The following is a 20,109-nucleotide window of genomic DNA, read 5'->3' as shown; positions in this document are numbered from 1 at the left end:
ACAGAAATTTGTAAAACTATAGGATAATCGTTGAAATATGAAATGATTTAAATTAAAACATATTTTGCTCGTTGTAATTTAGTCAATTTTGGTTTTAGAGCCATCGTTAAGACGTAGAAATTCCTTAAAAAAAATGATCTATCCTAATTGGTATTGAAAATACCTGTTGCTATTTGAAAAAAATGCAAGTTATAATGCGAATGCTCACACTGAATGATATAAATTATTTGGAAATCATCAAAAAATGTGTATTTGGTATTCCCTATCTTCTCCTGAATACCCAATATCAATTTGATGTCACTGGACTGAAAAATTTCGTGTTACCTTTAAAAGAAATACTGTATACTATACAATATATTGTAATAAGAATACTCTTTTGATGCGACTCTTTCTGTTTTATTTTTATCCTGAAGTTTTAATTTAGAGACTGTTAGCTCAGAATGATGAATTTTTTTTCCACGAATTTCAATGATAAAATGGCTGAGAGACACGGCGTTATGAGTAGTTGAAATAGGTACATCATAACTCAGAGGTTATAATAATGCATTAGGTATAATACTTATTAGATTAGATTAGTAGTACATTTTGTTGATATCGCACTTTAAAACGTAAATATAAATTTATTAATATTCTCCGTCATTGCATATTATAAATTCTAGGTAACAAAAGAACTGTATTCGTTGACAACATGACAAAATACTTTGTAGCTCAGCCGCGTTTCGACAGTGATAGTCATAAATTGTTATATTACTCGTATAATGGTATTTACTGAAGGCCAGGTTTGTTCTTGTTAATATAATAAATTATACTTATCAACTTAACACTGGGCTTAAGTTTACGCCTATGTACATGCTCACATACTGCGATCTACTGTCATCATAATGACATTTGTTTTATGATGATAACATATGAGAACCATAATAACATTATAACATATTCATATTAAAATTATTAGGATATTGTAGATTATATTATTAATATTGTATAATATATTGTACAACACGCATGCGTTTTGCGCTTACAATATCTATTTTATAAAATTTTAGTGTGTTTCTGTTCATTATTTACTACACGTATAATAAAACACACTTATCTAGTATACCATATTTGGGTGGTTATTTTTTCGTGGATTTGGTGAACCATCATAAAATTCGAGAAATATTAGCCTTTTAATGTTCTGTTTTTAAATTTTTCTACAAAAATGGGTGCCTTTTTATAACAAACAATATTAAAAACAAAAACTTCTTTTATTTTTTAAAACATTTGACGATAGAATAGAACCAGACTGTTTAACGATATATCTTAAGCACTTATTAATATATACTTACGTTCATAGTAATTTTGCTTAGGTCATCTGGCGCGCACCCCGAGTAGTCAGGTTTCTGCCACTCGGTTCGATTGGCGGCGGTCAGCACGCACGCACGCGACGCGTAACTAGTCGACCTGTTTTTTGGACATTCTGAGGACGCCGATTTCCCGGCACCGGTCAACGGCCACACGCCATCCGCAACGCAATGTGCCATCACGTTCGTGTTGAGAACGTCTACGTACACGGTGGCATTACGCCTGCCCGCCCGGTTAGAAGCTTCGCACCTGTACTCGGCTGACGACTGTAAAATGTTCGTACGACATTAGAAAACCGTATAATAAATACCCCACAGTCGTTCGGATGACGATCACTGTAGTGGTTTGACAGGAAGTAATTTGCGTGTATACGTAGAGAGAATATATATATATAAATATAAATATATTTTAAACACCTTGTTGCGGAAATATATTGACAGTGCGTTAAGTACATAATATATTTATATACATAAACGAAATGTCTATTATACGAAATTAAACAATAATTTTTATTTGAACGCTAAAATAAGGTTCAGATTTTACAATAGATCTAAATGAAATGATTTGGATACATCACCCCAAGGCAAGGTATTTGCGAATGTGAATATTAGTTTCATGATTCATAATATTCTCACCGTTATATTCTTCACGTACAGCACGCTACCTCCGCGGTGTAAGTCTTCCCAGAATACGTTCTTGTCGATTTTCACCAAACGCATATCACTATCTAGCCACGTATTACCAAATTTTGTGAATTCGTTTTTTAAGAAACACATTATCGTCACATTGTCACCCTGCAAGTAACGACCGGTAAGTATAAAAAAAATTAATTTATTAAACTAAATGTGATGGTGTGTGTGTTAAATCACCGGCTTAACCGTAACAGACGGTTTCATTATGACTTCTGGTAGAGGGATTACGGTTAACGCGACTGATTGACATTGTTGGTAAGAATGATCTGACACTTGGCAAGTAAATTTTCCTGAGTCTAAGATATCAGCGTGTTCGATCACCAATATTGAAGACTTATAATCGGGTTTGTCCATTTTCTTGATTTTTGTCCAAATGTTTCTAATAAACAATAAAATACGTATTTCTTCAAAATTGTACTTGGTAAAGTTGACTGTTAGTGTTATAGGATTTATTGAAATCCTTTTACATTGTTAAGTTAATTTTTTAGATTGTATTGTTTTTTGTTATGATTTAAGATAAGTAAATTTAGTTACAATTATTTTTAAATGGAAATAAATTGATTTTTTTTTTAGTATTTTGGTAACTTGAAATATCTAAATTTCAACTGAAGCAGATATTTTTTTAACTATTTACTATCCTAATGTTATTGGTCTCGTATTACGCGTTTTTTGGGTTAAATAATATTTATAAACAGAATTTAAACTTTCGTTATTTAGTATATTATTTAATATGTATAATATAATATGTGTATTCAAATAATTTAAAGTACATACCCGAGTAACAAAACAACAAAAAATGCTGTAAAATAAAAATGAAATTTAAAGTATATCTATATAAAGATTTTTTCGCACACACAAATTATACTGGTCTACAAAACTTTTGTGTAGTGAAATACCATAAAAATCAAATTGTTAAATTGTTTTACAATTAATTATCATGATTCATGGTTATTAGAAATGTATTTTTTTTAACCAAAAAATACATTATATTTTAATATAAAGCAAATTATGTTTATTATATTTCTCGGAGTATCATAGGTTATCTTGGTATATATTTATTGTAATTAACTATATTATAGTCTAAATAAACTATAGAACATATACATGCATAAATGTTCGCATCATTAATTTAAATTTAATCAGTTTTACATAATTATATGTTCTTAAATCATACAATATAAAAAAAAATCCAATTATAAAATGTACCTGGTTGATATTGACGTATTAATTGGGATTCCATCTTTAAACCATTTGAACTGCATATCTGGCGGTCCTTGAGCTATACATGATATAATGAACGGTTCTCCTTCGGGTATGGAATCTCGATTTTTATTCACGTCCATTTTCTACAATAGTCAATGATAGTACAACCCATAAACTAATTTAAAAATAAATTATAAATGTCCACATACATTTAACCACAACGATGGTTCTTGCTGAAAGGATAGCGCCGTTTTTACCAGCGGCACAGTCCCAGATCCGAGAGAACCATTTGCTATCATATGGTTTAATAAGTCTTGTACAATTTTCTGATCCGTTTTACGTGAATAAAATTCAAAATGGACATCTCCAGTTTTTGGTCTAAATTCATTCCAAGATAATAAAATACAATGTTAGTTATTTGATTCAGTACTATAATAATTCTCAAACTGGTGGTAGGAGCAGGTAGTGAACTTTTTTATATACACATATGATAAATTACTTTATACTTAGATGTCGTGAAAAACGGATTATTTATTTTAAGTAGCGTTCACTTCAAAAAAAGTTTAGAATCTAAAATAACAGATTAGGTTAAACACTGTCAGTTTGAACATAATATCACATACTTAAAAACACAATGTATTTTAATAATAAAAATACAAACGGATTGAATTACAATTGAATTATAATATCTGTATGTTGTATAAATACGCATGAAAAACGGTAGTGATTAAGATGATAAGATTATTATTTTTTTTGTTCGATTAAGATAAATGAATATAAAATTATTTCATAGTACAATACGGTATGTTATATGATATTTAATTTTTTTCTGATAAAGGGTTTTAAAACAATATTAAAAAATACATTAGTATGACGAGATATGAACTGATAATATAACAATATTAAATAAATAAACATACAGTTGAGTTACAATGACTGAAACCTGAATAAAAATAAGGATTAATACTAAACAAAAATAGAGGTAGATATTGAATTAATATTTATATATTATTTATAATATATTTTATAAGACCTATTAGTTTATTCGAGTTGTTCAGATTCGAGTTATCGTATTTGCATGGTTTTACCATACAATGTCTGTTAAATAATATAATTATTTGTACTTACAAAATCGATGTTATTCTTAAGTCATATGGTTCATGCGAATTTGTTGGTAATTTCAAGTGTTTTCTGAACTATAAATAAAAACATAAAAAAAAAATAAACAGTTACAAAATTATTTATTGATAGTTATTTAATTTTATTATTTTCAGTACATTTAGGTACTTTAATTCTAACCCATTTGGAACTTAGATAGAATAATAACGTGTTTTCCGGTTGGAATGAGATTATGACCCGGTGGTGTATATATTTACGTCTTATTTCTGATTGGTTGCATGTGTTCCTGAACACGGTGACAATAATTACGCGTATTCTGTTTACTAACAGCAAAGAGCGCAGATGTATTCTCCATCTCTGTCGGATTTGTCCACAAATCAAGTAACACTGACACCGAATTGCCCGTGAACAGAGATAAACTCAAACCAAAATTACCAAAGGGGTGTGTTCGTTTATTTCTAGGCAAAGTCGGGTGATTTAGATAGTATTATATGAGTACGCTTTGTATATTAAGCCATTAGAATTGTTGTGGTGTCTAACAGCTTTAAAAAATTATTTATGTATAAGGAAATCACGCTGAAAAAAAATATAGCGTAGTGTTCGTGTTTCTTAAAAATCTCAGACATTCGAATTACAATTTGTAGAAAATTATTTATGCAAATGCCCTGATAAATATTTAATTTTATAATCTGTATTAAAACAATAAAGAAGTATAAGTGGGACGACGCTGGTAAAAGAAGAGTCTAACGTAAATGGCGGGGACATCCTCTATATGTAAATCGTATTATTATTATATACTTATAGTAAACACAATTCGTGTACATTCAATCATATTGCATAGAAAAAATAAAATATAAGACATACACCGAGCACTAGAGATTAACATACGTAGAATTATGGACTCATATGTTGACATCTATCGGACATGTAATATAACATGATATTAAAGCGATTAATCGTTTGTTTCAGCCTATTTAACGACGTATCATCAGATGTGACTATTTTTCACAAACTTATACTGTATAAATCATTCTTTTGTTGTGAAACACGTTTGGTCATAAATTTGAAAAGTATAGAAAAAGAAAGCGTTATTATTGTTATTATATTTTTTTCTGAAAACTATTCAAAGCGAACAATATATTATACATTATATTTTATTCTCATTTTGTTGGTTCGGAAATAAAACATTTAACTGTTTGTGTTTTTTTTTTTAGTGTATTATATACATATGTTTTGTTTATTTTATTTTATTTGTGTCTTATTGTTTGTTTAACCTTAACAATTTTATTTTAGAATGTTTACTTTCAGTAAAAAGAATATAGATTTTTTGTTGTAACTGATGAATATTAATGTAGTTTTTTATGTGTAAACACAAATTTGCATTTTTTTAAAAATATAATATTATATAAATTCATTTTTGAACATACAGACTAAAATTGGTTAAAATTTGTTTACAAACGTACAAGTGAGATATAACTAAGAGGGGCAAAATTCATTTTTTTAAATTATTTTCATTGTTAAATAATAAAATAAAAAAAACTAACGATTTGCTTTATGGTAAATTCATCGTAATACAGTACGTGTATATTAAAGGAAAAATATTTTATATTATTTGGACTCTTGTACGAAGTCCGTATTGTGTCAATATAGATTAAATTAGATTTTGGTTTAACCCATTTTATCAATACATCTCAACACACGTCTAAATCGCTTAGATGCCATCTCGTGTCATCATTTTTAATATCTTTCTATTTCCTATTTCCTTTACATAGGTTATACATGATAATATATATTCCTTCTGTAACCTTAAAGATAATTTTGTTTATTTATAGAAAAGGTTGGCTATCCTCATGTTCGTTTGAAAGTTTTGTAAAATAAAAATCATGCTATTATGTAAACTTTAGAATTAGAAAACTTACAACTTTACCGGAAATTCTAACAAATAAATCAATAATTTAGAGGGGTGGTGAATCATTAAAATTCCTCGGCTATGTGGTCACTGGGTCGATTGGGTTTTTGTCGGGAGTTTTTCACACCGACGCGATATACTTATAAGCGGTTTTACGGGTTCTATTTATATAATACTGATTTGAAGCACTGCTGGTATAATATGTTTAATACGGGCTACCGATATTATGCGTTGTCTCGATATAAAATAATATTTGATTAATATAATTATTACCGGATAATTCCGGTAAATATGTTTTTGTATCTGCACTGACTATTAAATCATATAATAATTATTATAATTCGTAAAATTGCTAGATAGCTGAATCAATTGATCGAACGGAAAATATAATGTCAAACGTTTCTGGGTTAATGGATTAAACGAGAAATATAGTACACTGTTATATTATAAGTCTTTAAGCCCGGTATCAAATAAAACTACGATAGTTTATAGAATGCAATCAGTACTTAGTACGATGAATATAACAATATAGTTCCCCGAAAATTCTATCCTATATAAAATAATATCGCCGGAAAGAGTTGATGTTTTCAACATTGTATGATATTCAATTGTATATCGGGGAAAAGGCGAAGTGCACAAATTAATATTTTTTTTCAATACACAGGTGATATAGAACGTCGAGAAGGTATTAATAAGTAGTAATATAAATATGGAGTTAAAGCATTAATCCTCAACGAACAATAACTGCATTCTGTAAAATAATTAAAAAAAAATACTAACGGTACTAAATACGATTGATCATCAATTGTATATTTTATGTACATATTGAACAATTTAATAATTATTCCAAGCAAATAAAATCACATTTCTTTTGTTTGATCTAGTTGTGACGTAAAATTAGTTTCACTACTATAATTTGTTAGTTGATTTTGAACTATAATATGATGCTAATAACTATAAAAATAATATTTTAATGAATTCATCTACTTTTATCGAACGCATAATTTATTAGATTATGTAAGGCATAATTGGTATCTTTATACGACTTTACACCATTTTATTTATACATTCATCTTTATTATCATCATATTTACACAAAATAATAAGACCACGATTATTATTTTTTGTGATTTTTTTTTTATTGAAGTTTACAGTTTTGGTTATTATATGTTATTATATAATCGTGTATTCATGTTAACATGTATAAAAAGGTTTTTTCATACCATCGTCACCAGGGACTGATGAAAATTTAGTAACAACAATAATACATTTAGAAGGAAAAGTTTTTTTTACAAGTGTGTATTTTATTAACATTACGTCCCCGTTATTCTATTACATACTTCATATAGTTATATATTTTCTTATATATATTTTTTTCGCCAACTGTAAAATAAATAATATAAGTATTTATTTCTAAACCAATCTTAAAATTAAGAAATATTGATTTGAATAAAAAACATATGATTTAAAAATTCCGTTTACATTTATTTTAGCATTTCTGCTATAAATACAAATATTTATATAAGTTTCAATTTTTACACTAGTAAATACGTTTATTGTCAGTGTTTGCAGAGAATTAAGAATATACTGCAAAATAACTAAAGTAAAATACACGCAATAAAATATATACATGGGATAATTGAAAGAAGTTGCAAATGAAATTTAATAAATACAATATAGAGAACAGTTTAGAAAAATAACACGTCCCACAGATAAAATAATCTTAAATAAATATAAAAAAAAAAAAATTGAAAACTGTGTCACAAAAAAATATCTTGACAATATTTATTCGTCTAAATTAGATAAAAAAATAATATTTTTTTTTTTTATGTAAATTATTTATCTATTAATAATGCAGATCACTGACACTAACTTACCAAGGTGTAATAAAAATAAAAAACTGCGACTTCCCGCTTGACAGTTCACAATAGAAAAGTTGGTTCTCGATAGAAAAATAAAGTCTGCATCGCCGCGGGACACTTTTAAAATGGTACAACAAATCTAAATGCTCGAAAACGAGGCCCCGAAGCATAATTAAGTGTTCTAAAAATCAGAATCTGAATAAATTCGTTATTAAAACGGAGTGATAACAAGGCGGCGAGTAGGCTTGTTTAGTCACCCTGCGTAAGCATAGAATAATAATAATGATTTTATTGCGTCAAAATCATATCGTATACACAGTGTCATCAAGCAACGAAACAAATGTACAATTGAACCGTTTGATAACGCGTTCGATGCAAATGGCTGGTCGGAGTCGTGCTGCGTTACGTTCTTTGTATACGCGCCTGCGCGCATTGAGTAAACGTTCTTAGTTCATATTGCTATGGCATACGACGACATGTAAAATGCTGTGTGCGCACAGGCAGTGTAATGTGTAACCAGACCCCCCTCCCCTACACTCGCGTTTTCAATACGATTACCCGCGCCGTGTGGATCGTCTACAAATATAATAGCGCGCCCGTGAATATATATATATATACAAACCCAATAGTGTTATAGTACGCACGGAAACGACGGGGCGCCGCCGACTGGTTACTGCCATGTATAGAGATACGCTTGGCGACGCACACGCGCGCGGCTGTACCGAAATTGCCTACACGGAGCGCCGGCTAATTGACTGCTCGTGTGTCATTACGGTCAAACTCGTCGATGTACACAAACATAATGGTACCTGGTTTATAACTTATTACAAGACATGTAATGATCATTATAATTTTAAAATGTAAAACAGTACGCGGTATGTGTGGCCGACACGAGACGGGCAATAGTGCGTACGGTACTTATGACATTATTATTAGTGTGTTGTTGTTGTCGTTGTTGTTGTAATAATAATAATAATAATAATAATAATAATAATAATGATATTATCATAAAACGACATTATGCGCCACAATAGGTTTTAATATTTTCGGAAAAAAACACACGTCGCGATGTACTTTGACATGAACAATGATATTATAATTTTTCCACAGTTTTTTAGTAAATAATAATATGTATATTATATTATTGTAAATCATTACAAAACCTATACATTGTTAACAATTATCGTTATACCGATTACGTGGCTAGTTCCATTTTCCGGTATTATTTTCCAAGAATATAACATTTGTAATATCGGTGCAGCCGTTAAGTGGACGTCATATCCGCATTAGTTGTCACCGTCTTACTAACACAATAACGTATATTATCATAACGAATTTGCGTTCAGCAGAACCCATTTTATGTCGTTGTTAGCTTGTTATTGTTATTGGAGTCAATTTACCCTTCATCAAACTTAAAGATAAGAATATTATCTAGAAAATTGCATATGCTTTTTTTTATATCGTCATTTTAATGTGAGTTATAGCTATATTAGCTGAGTAAAATATTACAAGTTGTAATTTACCACTTTAAAACGCTCATAACTCACATTAAAATTATAATATTAATAAAAGCATATGAGATGCCTTAAATAATATTCTTGCTTCAAAGTTTGATAATAGGTAAATTGACTCCAATATTAAAGCTAACAACATAAAATGGGTTCTGCTGAACGCAAATTTGACATGATGTACGGTCACATGTTAGTAAGACGGAGACAACACATGCGGGTACAGTGTCCTGTTAACTATAAATAAATTCCATATGCTATTTATTCAATTCGCATTCGACAATTATTTCGCATTAAAACGAGAATAAAAGTGCACTTATATTTGCATAATTGATTAGAAGAAAAAAATACAATACCTATTGTTAAATACAACTCCAATGAGCAACGATTTTGTTTTCATTTTGCTTTTTTTAATTCCACAGGACACCGCTCGCTGTGTGGTAAATTTAATCTACGAATGTCTGCGTAAATATTTTTTCAAATTTTAAATATTTTAATATATTGTCCGATTTCCGTCTTTTTCAAAAGATTGGCACTTTCATATTGCTATGAAAGTTTTGCCCGAAGAACACAGAGAATAATTATGGAATATAATTAAATTATCGACGGAAATTATATAAGCATTTTAAAATTTTGATAGTAGATGTCCCTTGGGTTCTGAAGTTTTAATTTCTTGGTATAAGATTCAGTAATTTTGTCTTATGAGAAAACCACCGTATAATTAAACTTTCAGTGCTATTTACATTGTTCAAAATTATATTTGATATATTTTAAGAACATAGTATTTTAATATGTTTACAATTAATGAAAATAAATTAATATTTCATAATACTGCTAGCTAACTGTACGTCTATTGCATATACAGTCCGTGTACGAATAAAAGCTGCATGCTCTATACATATATAAAATACATAATACATACATGTACACCTTATGCATACCTACCTACATACATACATACGATATATAAATAAATATAATTAATATACTTTGACAATTAAAAATAATAAACGTTACCGTTAAGGCATGTGCGACTGCATTTATAAGGAGTACTTATACAGTCCTTGTATTTTAATCTAATGGTATGATATTATTCCTTTGTGAAGTCATAAATTTAAGATGTTTAATAATAGTACTGATATTATTTTGCATAGAATATAAAGTTGTAAGCTATGACACATGATATTCACCATTTCCCTAATAAACATGAAACTAAAACAATGTTTCTATCGTCACAATTTAATATTGCCCATAAAAGATACTACTACGCTTATATTTTGTACTCACTAATTGATGATATTATTTTCAAAAATATTTAAAATCATTTTTTATCTAAGATTATGTATAAAAAATAGTTTTAACTTTACTGAAAGAAATTTGCGTAGAAGTAGACAGGGAATAATAATAATAATTGCCATAACATATTATTCTTTTTCCTTACCGTATTTTCTTTCGGTTTGGTAACATGACGGTGTACCACATAAATATGGCCATAGAAAATAAATTGTATACGACTCTTTTGTTGCTACAGTCTTATAGAAAGAACGGAAAGACAGAAACATTAACAAACAACGCGCCATTCGGTCGAAATAATTGAATTGACAGCTGTGGACATAAAAAGAGGAAAACGAAGAATACTGTTAACAGTAATACACTTTAAACGCATTATTCCACATCAATTTAAATATTCAACATTCCTGAAAATATAATATAGGTACATAGTGAGAAGAATGTTTCATATAAATTTGCGGAGATAATAAATTAAATAGACTTACGGTAATCTACAGTGACATAATTAAGAAGCAATTCTCAACGATACAATGTACCCATTATATTATTACGTATACATTGTATCGACGTCTATATATTATTAATATTATACGTAACAACAATATAATATTACGGTTTAGTATAGGCTACCTGTATATTATAGTATTATATATATTACATATTATAGATAGCCGCGGAGACCAATAAATTAATGAATACGAACGCGATATTTCATAATAGATATAGGTATAAACTATATTGTTAAACGTCGATTTGTAGAAGTTGATATTGTTATAATAATAATATATTATTAGGTGTATACAGGTACCATGCGACAACATTCATGATTGAAGTTTCTATGGTCGCAGCATAATTTTTGCTGTGAAAATTTATCTGTGTTTGGAACAATAAAATATGCATAATACACACACACACACACACACTTATAATATATAAAAATAAAACCAATTTCGCCCTGGTAATTATATGATAGATGGTGTGAATATCATTTTAATAATAATACCTTATGCATATGACGTTGCGCGTCTCAGATACGACAATAGACGGAGCACACTCGAGTTTAGTAAAATTAAATCCGTTGCGTCTGACGAGTGAAATTTTAAATTAACGTCACGTAGTTAACCGTAATTACCCCATAGGCTCTCGTCAAGGCCATTTCACGCCAAGTCACTTAATGTCACAGCATTTCATCACCAGAACAGACGAGCTATCAAAATATTTTATCCATGTGAAATAATTTTGACTATTAAGAGTACATGTTGCATTATTAAACGAGCCAGTACGAAGATTTTTTTGTAGTAGCTGGTCGGTAGAGTTGTATTTTTAATGACATTAAAACGTTGGCATTAATGATTATACGTATGAAAACCAAAACGATTATCGTTCTCATTGTCTCGAAAAATAAATAATTATTGATAGTGTTCGGTATTTAAAGTATCTCGAAAAGATAAATCGAATATTTAATATATTTATGGTAATGCAGTTATGAAGTGCACACACCAATGTTTCAACAATTCTATGAATCTGGTTGTCATCCATTTTTTTTTTTTTTTTTTTTATTGTTATATCGTTTGTTAACATTGGACATTGTCGGTGTATTTTTTTTTCCATTATTATTACGCTCGCGGGTATATTATTCACAACAAAAGTGTAAGACTGTAAAGAAAAATTAAGGTTCCTTTAAGGAAAAGTCTAAGTTACGCGTTGGTATCGTAATTCGAGGTTTTACAAAATTTATTGCTGTATGCATGTTTTGCATGGTTTTAAATATATATTTTTTTATCGTTCCGAATCATACATTCAGGGATATTATGATATCGTGAAAGTAAGTTAAGTTTTTTATGTACACATATAGTAGCTATACGTATTTCTCTATATATTTATGTATATAAGTACGTGCGTATACTTAAAGAAACGGACGGACGTGAGAGATCGAAAATCGCCCAGCGGAAAAGACCATAACACGGGCGCGTCATAAATCGGAGACGTAGGATTTTATTTTCCCGGCACGCGTTGACAACATCTAGTAGAGGTATAAAATCGCTGAAGAGTGTGGCCTTGTGTGTGGGGTGGAGTCAGAATCGATGAGACGGAAGGGTCGAATATTGTTATTACTATTCGTGATGTTGAAGTTAAAAGTCGATCTTGAGTGGTCGCTGCTACTTTAGTTCACGATAATGTTCAACGGGTTCATATTTACATAATATAATAGTGTATGCACACCAATACCATATTATTTAAAGAATAACACGTTCATTTAATCACTAGGTTTTTTAGTTTGCTTTTTTGGCAATTAAATTTGATATTTATCGTAAACTTTTAAACTAATAACTGAAAATTTTTCAAAATACCTGCTAACTAATATCTTACGTTCCAAAACGGAGTAGGTATTTGTCTACAAATTGTTTGTGCATATTAGGTATATCAAATATTGTTATTTATACACGTATAAAACGTGAAGTGTATAGGCAGTGGTATGCGGGCTGTCTTTCAAGATTAGGTTAGGTTATAGAATTCTAGCCTACTATACGATATGTAATAGTGAGTTATCCGCAGGTTTGTCGATTACAAATTCGTTTTACAATTTAATGAACAATAATGCAGAAATCGCGCAGCTAGAGAAATGTACGAAAACGTCAGCCGTAGACGGCGATGCAATAATAATTATACTACGTCGTTGGCTGTATTATATAAATTTCTGCTGAAGACCACTGAAACGATATCAATTTATTTATGCGGACCGATATAGGATTCCGCACACAACGCTACGCCGTTTAAACATTCATTTTCTGCTCACGTCCAAAAAACGTACAACGTCCGTAGGTGGTATACATTATATTATTATTACAGTATTTGCTATACATATATTTAGAAGCATTATAACATATTCGTATATGGACCTGCGACGGCAGCAGATTTTCTCGCCACCGTTGAAATTATTAACAACGTCGGACAAAAGGGAATCCGGCGGCGGGCGCAGGTACAAGCGAGTTTGTTTGTTTCATTACGTAAGCATTGTCGACGACGACAATATTTTGCCAAGACGATATAATTAAAAATAAATACGTTTTAAACATTTAAACGCGGCGGACGTTGTTTATTCGGGAACAGGCGGTCAGTTCGCGATGGTCACTAATTTTCCCGACGAGTGGAAGTATAAATACCACACGAAATCGGATGCGCGCGTAAACGTACCGAAACATACCGATTCAAAGGCAATACAGACATACCAGTATTATACGGTGTATACCTACTGTATAATAATATGTTTATTATAATAGTACGTTAATAGCGTATTTATATACAAATAAATAACAAGCTCGTTTAAAGTTCAGTGTAAAATTGAAATCAGTAAAGCCCAAGAATATACGCTATATTATATTATCGTATAGATCTAATGTTTTTTCGGAAATACTATACTACTTGACAGTCGTGCCGGTTCGGTAATCTTCCAACGTGATATCGTATATTTATCTATAATTTCGTTGGCTGATATTAGAAATATTTGGAAAATCGTGTTCTGTAGGTTCAGGATCCCGCTAGAATAAACTTATCGTATTAAACGGGAATTTAAGTATTTCACCTGCACATATTTCTACATTATATTTTGCTGTTACACAAATCACGTTTTTACATTATTATAGATAATTATATTAGGTATGTGTATTTATTAAATCGAAATTAGCGACCACAGTTTGAAATCAATCATTTAATTTTTAAATTTAAGTAAATTTAATTTAATATTTTTAAGTCACATATTTAATATTAATCATTTTTCATCTATGTGAAAATACGATAATTACTGGTTATATCATAATCACCACAATACGCATATATTTAATTTTTGAAAGTTCAAATTAATTTTTTTTTTTTAGCCTTTGCCAAATGCTATACTGACTTACATACACAATTATGTCAGTAACACACCAATTATTATTTCGAAAGACTTCTAAAGGTTAAAAATATACTTTACCGAATAATACGAATGAGCAATTCATAATTACCCATGCTCGTGAATATGTATTGCTGAAATTGGAATAATTTATTATGTTTTGGTTCGTAGAAACCGATTTTAAATATAAATTTCAAAATAACAAAATTAAACATATTATTATTTAATTATCAGAACTATATATTTTTAATGCAGAGTGTTCATTTTTCTCCGGCGTTAACAACTTAACTGTAATTACCCTTATTCGAATAAAATTATCTTCAAATGGATGCAAATTTTGTATTAATTAATTCACTGTACATTTTTGAAATCAATATTTAAATTAATAAATATAACATCTTACATAGTTAAATGGAGAATAATAATACATGTCTACACACAATAAATTAAAATGTACAATGTTGTACCTTAATCGATTATAATGTTGCGTAGTTATTTCAATTCATGTATACTTTCTTTTCTTTAAAGTTTAAACTACCATCGTTGTAAATATTTTTAAATTCATTCGATTTATCGTCAAAATTAACAAATACGATATTATATATACACTTAAAACAGTCAATAAATAAATAGTTACATTTTAATAAACTATAAAAATCTTCTAAACATTAAAACAAAGTTAAAACCTATGGAGAACTAGGATATTGTATATAGGTCTAAATTACAATACTTTATTATGGAAATCTAATTTTATTAATATTCGTTAGACCTGAAGACTCATAAATTTAGTTTTATGTTTATCACTTAGTCGATTTAATAATAATCATAGTTTAACTAAACTTACGTCTGATGTTAATGAGAAACAAACATGCAGTTTTGGCGAAGTTGAAATACCAATATTTTCAATCGATAACCAAAGAATAAATTATATATGAGTGTTGCATTTTTAAAATATAAATTTAACACGGACGAACGAATAGTATAAATGTATTCATAGATTAAATATATGTGTATAAATTGTAAATATTTTTAATTACTAATTGATTGTTAAATTATAATTATTTATTACTTTTTACGTGGCGTGAAAATGACTCTAAAATATAACGAAATAATTTGTTTTTAATTAATTTAACGAATTCAAATTCCAATCAAAATTTACCGTTTTACTAGAAAGATTCATTATAAGACGCTGCTTTTGAATTTTCATAGCTATGTATTTATTAAAGACATTACAAATTAATTCTGTTTGATCAGTTTATTCGTCGTTTAGTAATTAAATTTACCATTTTTTCTTCGTGTTTTGGTTCAATAATTGATTATAATTTATAATTGTAGATGAAAATATTTATTATAAATATTTAGATCCAAACAAAAGAAACAACTGCACTAATATACGTTATAATAGCAGTCGGTATGTTATTTACATAATACTCTGAGGAATGTAGAATTTCTAAAAGCTATTATAATACATCTATTGGAATATCTATAAATGTGTATAAATATATTTTAATGATATAAAATAATCCTAAAGGTATGGTAGTTATAAGAACACCACATTTTGGGTAATTTTATCGGTGTCGCGGACATTAACTCGTAACCGTACTCATGTTGGCCCCCGGTGCTCTATATTCATATTCATAAGATAATTATAATATACTATGCGTCCACATTTTATATACGTAGGTGCTTATAATAATAATACCACATTTAACAGTAGGTACAATATAATAACAATACACATTAGTCCTATAGTCAAGATCGATTAATATCGATTGCACGTGTATTAAAATAAAATATAATATGTTTAAAATAGCTGCGCCGATAAACCATTTTTTATCTTTATTTTTAAGTTGCGAAATTAGAGTGGGACGTTGACATGAAAACCGGACATTAAAGATTAAATTATAACGTTTATTATTAACTAGTCAAACAGTCGCAGTACTAGTATATCGAGATATTTAAGTGAAACGTACAATTTTTTATTTTGATTAAAGAAATACTTATTACGATATTATTGTGATTTCGTTGTGCATTATTGTTTTAGTAAATACGTTAAGAACATAACGCTAGTTCTACGATTGCACTAAGCTTCTAAAACAGCAATGTAACAGGTCAAGCCAATCATAATCGGATACCAGGGGGTTTTGTTGTTAATTTCTGAGTTTACATAGAACAACCACTAAGAGCCTCTGAATTCTATTACAGCCACTTAACCGGGACGTATGTTTTGTACATCGGTTTATACAACATAAAAGCACCTTTTGCGGTGCATTACCGAGCTACCGATTTTTCACTATATCCAAACTATTATATAAGATAACATTACTATCGTATCGTGTACAGTATTTTATCCAAAAAATTAATTGCGGTTTGACGTAGTTCGTTATTGATCATAGTTATTGATCGCACCATCACTGACCGACCATTTATGTGCGTGTCGTTTATATTAGTGATTTTCTTAGGTTTGTTATATCCTCAAAATGTAAAAAATGTAAATGTTAGTTTTTTATTTAATATTTAATTATTAACTTTTAGTTTTTAAAACGAAGACCAACATATTGTTTAGAAGAAGAATTCTAACGAAAAACTTGATGAAAAAATAATAAATAGTAATAATATTTTACTTATTACTTTATAAACACTTACTTATAAATAAGTAATTGTTAGTTAAAATGTTATCATATAATAATAATAGTAATGGTTTTTCGCACAGAAAAATAATAAATAGGCATATATGATGCAATTTTAAATGTTTTAATTGTTCTATAGAAAATGTTGATATTAATAGAATTGTTCTATATGTATAGTTTTTCTCCATCGGATTAAATATAATACATAATATACAGGATACAGGGTATTTTTTTTATCAAACAACCCTCATTATTTCAAAATTTATAAACGTTTTTGAAAATATTTGTTTTATATAATTCCCAGTTCAAAAAAACAACATTTTTTTGAAAAAATTATATTTTTATTATTTATTTTATAATTTATCAGTTTTTATTTTTTTGGATGACAAAATATATTTTTAATTTCTTATTATAAAGCAGAATATTTTTTAGTGTATTTCGATACACAAAAATTGAAATTTAGACAAGTACTCGTAGTTATAAGTTATAAGTATTTAAAGCTTAAATGAGCTAAATAGTAGATCAAAATTCTAAGGTATTTTCTCATACGGCCATACCACTCCAAAAATTTAAATGCTATTAACTCATGAACTACTCGTCTGATAAAAAATATTAAAAATATATAATTTTTTTTTAAGCGAACGTTGTTTCATTTTAACTGAAAATAATGTAAAAAAATATATTTTTAAAAAGTAAATAGATTTAAAATTAATGAGTGTTGTTTAATAAACGAATTACTTCGTATTTATAGATATGGGTAGAATTCGATTAACTCAGTTAAACGTTCATTTGAAGCTATTGAGCGTGGCCCGTGATCACGTGATCATATTATCTCCAAGTAGCTTTTGGCAGCGCACGCACGGCCGACTGTTCAAAACCCGCTAAATATAAACGGGTGTTTTGATGCCACCGCATTATTTGGCGATATTTCCGTGTCGGTAAATGAATCTAAATGAGCTGTAATACAATGTACATTACTATTATATAACCCTACCAACTGGCAGATGACTTCGGTGTTGATCGGCCATGTTGATAGAATCCAATAAGATTAAGTGTATTACTCAGGTAGCCTAATTCATAAAATATATGCATCCATTTTATTTATTATAATTACCTGTCTATTCATTAAGCCCTTTCGTTGACAAGACACCAAATTTTGTTGTGTTTATATCGATCAACGGATTATTTAAATGGGGAGCGAAATCGGTTATTTTATAATTTATACTGCAAGTAATAAAATACATATACTTATACAATACAATTTATAGTTTATTTTTGTACTTAAGTTTCTTTTCGTAAATTGTATTGTGCTCACATAATAGTCCTTCTTCTATTATTCTTTAGAATAGAATTCTTGGAAATTATTCATTTGATCATATTTGAATTTTATTTTTAAGACAAGGTTAGTTGTATATACAAATACTTATCATTATTATCAAAGCCTATTTAAATAAAAAGTTTGTTTAAATAAGATAATAACTATTATTATTTAGATACAATAATTATAAATTATCATCATTCAGTTCTATTGAACGCCAATAATATATAATTACAATGCGAGTCGGATAATATTAGTCACGCATCTGCTCGGAAAGTAGGAACGGACCAAATCCCATATTATGTTTGTGTCAAATTTCGTCGCATTTATAATTCATTAACGCTCGATTATATAATTTCATTTATATTATCAAACTGCTATATAAATACTATTTTTTATCGTATAAAATATTCTTTGTTTATAAAATCCAAATGATGAATCGCATATAATATTGCGGTGACTAAAATACAAGATTGATAAAAAAATATCTAAGGTTTAATAATATCACCCAGTACAACATAAGGGTGTATATAAGAAACCAGAATAATTTAGCAGAAAACCTGATCTTAGATATCCATAAAACGTCCGTCCTACGCAATTTTCTTTTAAAACGATATACCTACTGACTGTATCAAATATTTTAAACATTATTTATATTCATTGTACATTAAGATGCAAACAAATAAATAAACTACTTATTGCTAACATTTTAAAGACAAATAAAATTATAGGACCCAATTCATTTTTTTTTTAAATTTTCTATTACGTATTACTACGGCAAACTACTTAGCTCAGTGTTTGGAATGAGGTTTATTAAGTTTTAAAAACTACAAAATTAATTTTAACTTAATCAGGATTCTTGAAAATTATTTAATGCCTGTATATTAAACAAAAACAATATTATACGATTTATTATTAAACATTTTTGTAAATATTAATCGTTACATTTAATTTTTTTTTTCAAACAAATCAAAATAACCATTCCCTTGTCCGGCTTTTCGACAAGGAATTTAAAAGGATTCAATTTAAAAAAGTCCAGAATGAAATTAGCTACATGTTCTATTTACGAAACATACGTATATTGATGTTCATGGAAATAATGCCGTTACGGTGCAACCAAAAGATTCATCGCTAAATCCATGTCTATTATTACTCATGCCGTCTTTTTAAATGGCAATCTTACCTCCTTCAATTTCAAAAATAGTGTTACAAGTAGCTGTGTATACATCACGTTTACACAACGCTAGTAAATTGAATTGGTATTTTATGTTTACAGTGAAAATAGTAACAAAAATGTTCTCAACCAATAAATAAATAAGTAATAAGAATAGTACCGTTTTTT

General features: G+C 28.6%; 1 protein-coding gene across 2 annotated transcripts in view; it reads right to left on the bottom strand.

The window, feature by feature from the left end:
* LOC113554004 overlaps window positions 1-20,109 on the bottom strand; it is a 195,750-nt gene that overhangs the window by 15,767 nt on the left and 159,874 nt on the right. For both annotated transcript variants that reach the window (XM_026957630.1, XM_026957631.1), the window contains 6 exons: window positions 4,368-4,435; window positions 3,449-3,617; window positions 3,243-3,382; window positions 2,214-2,415; window positions 1,980-2,138; window positions 1,329-1,610 (listed from right to left, as the gene is read on the bottom strand). In XM_026957630.1, the coding sequence (XP_026813431.1) occupies window positions 1,329-1,610; window positions 1,980-2,138; window positions 2,214-2,415; window positions 3,243-3,382; window positions 3,449-3,617; window positions 4,368-4,435 (1,020 nt within the window). The remainder of the gene's footprint in view (window positions 1-1,328; window positions 1,611-1,979; window positions 2,139-2,213; window positions 2,416-3,242; window positions 3,383-3,448; window positions 3,618-4,367; window positions 4,436-20,109) is intronic.

Source organism: Rhopalosiphum maidis, chromosome 2 (assembly GCF_003676215.2).
Source record: "Rhopalosiphum maidis isolate BTI-1 chromosome 2, ASM367621v3, whole genome shotgun sequence".
Classification (NCBI taxonomy): domain Eukaryota; kingdom Metazoa; phylum Arthropoda; class Insecta; order Hemiptera; family Aphididae; genus Rhopalosiphum; species Rhopalosiphum maidis.
This window is presented reverse-complemented; position numbering and strand designations above follow the sequence as displayed.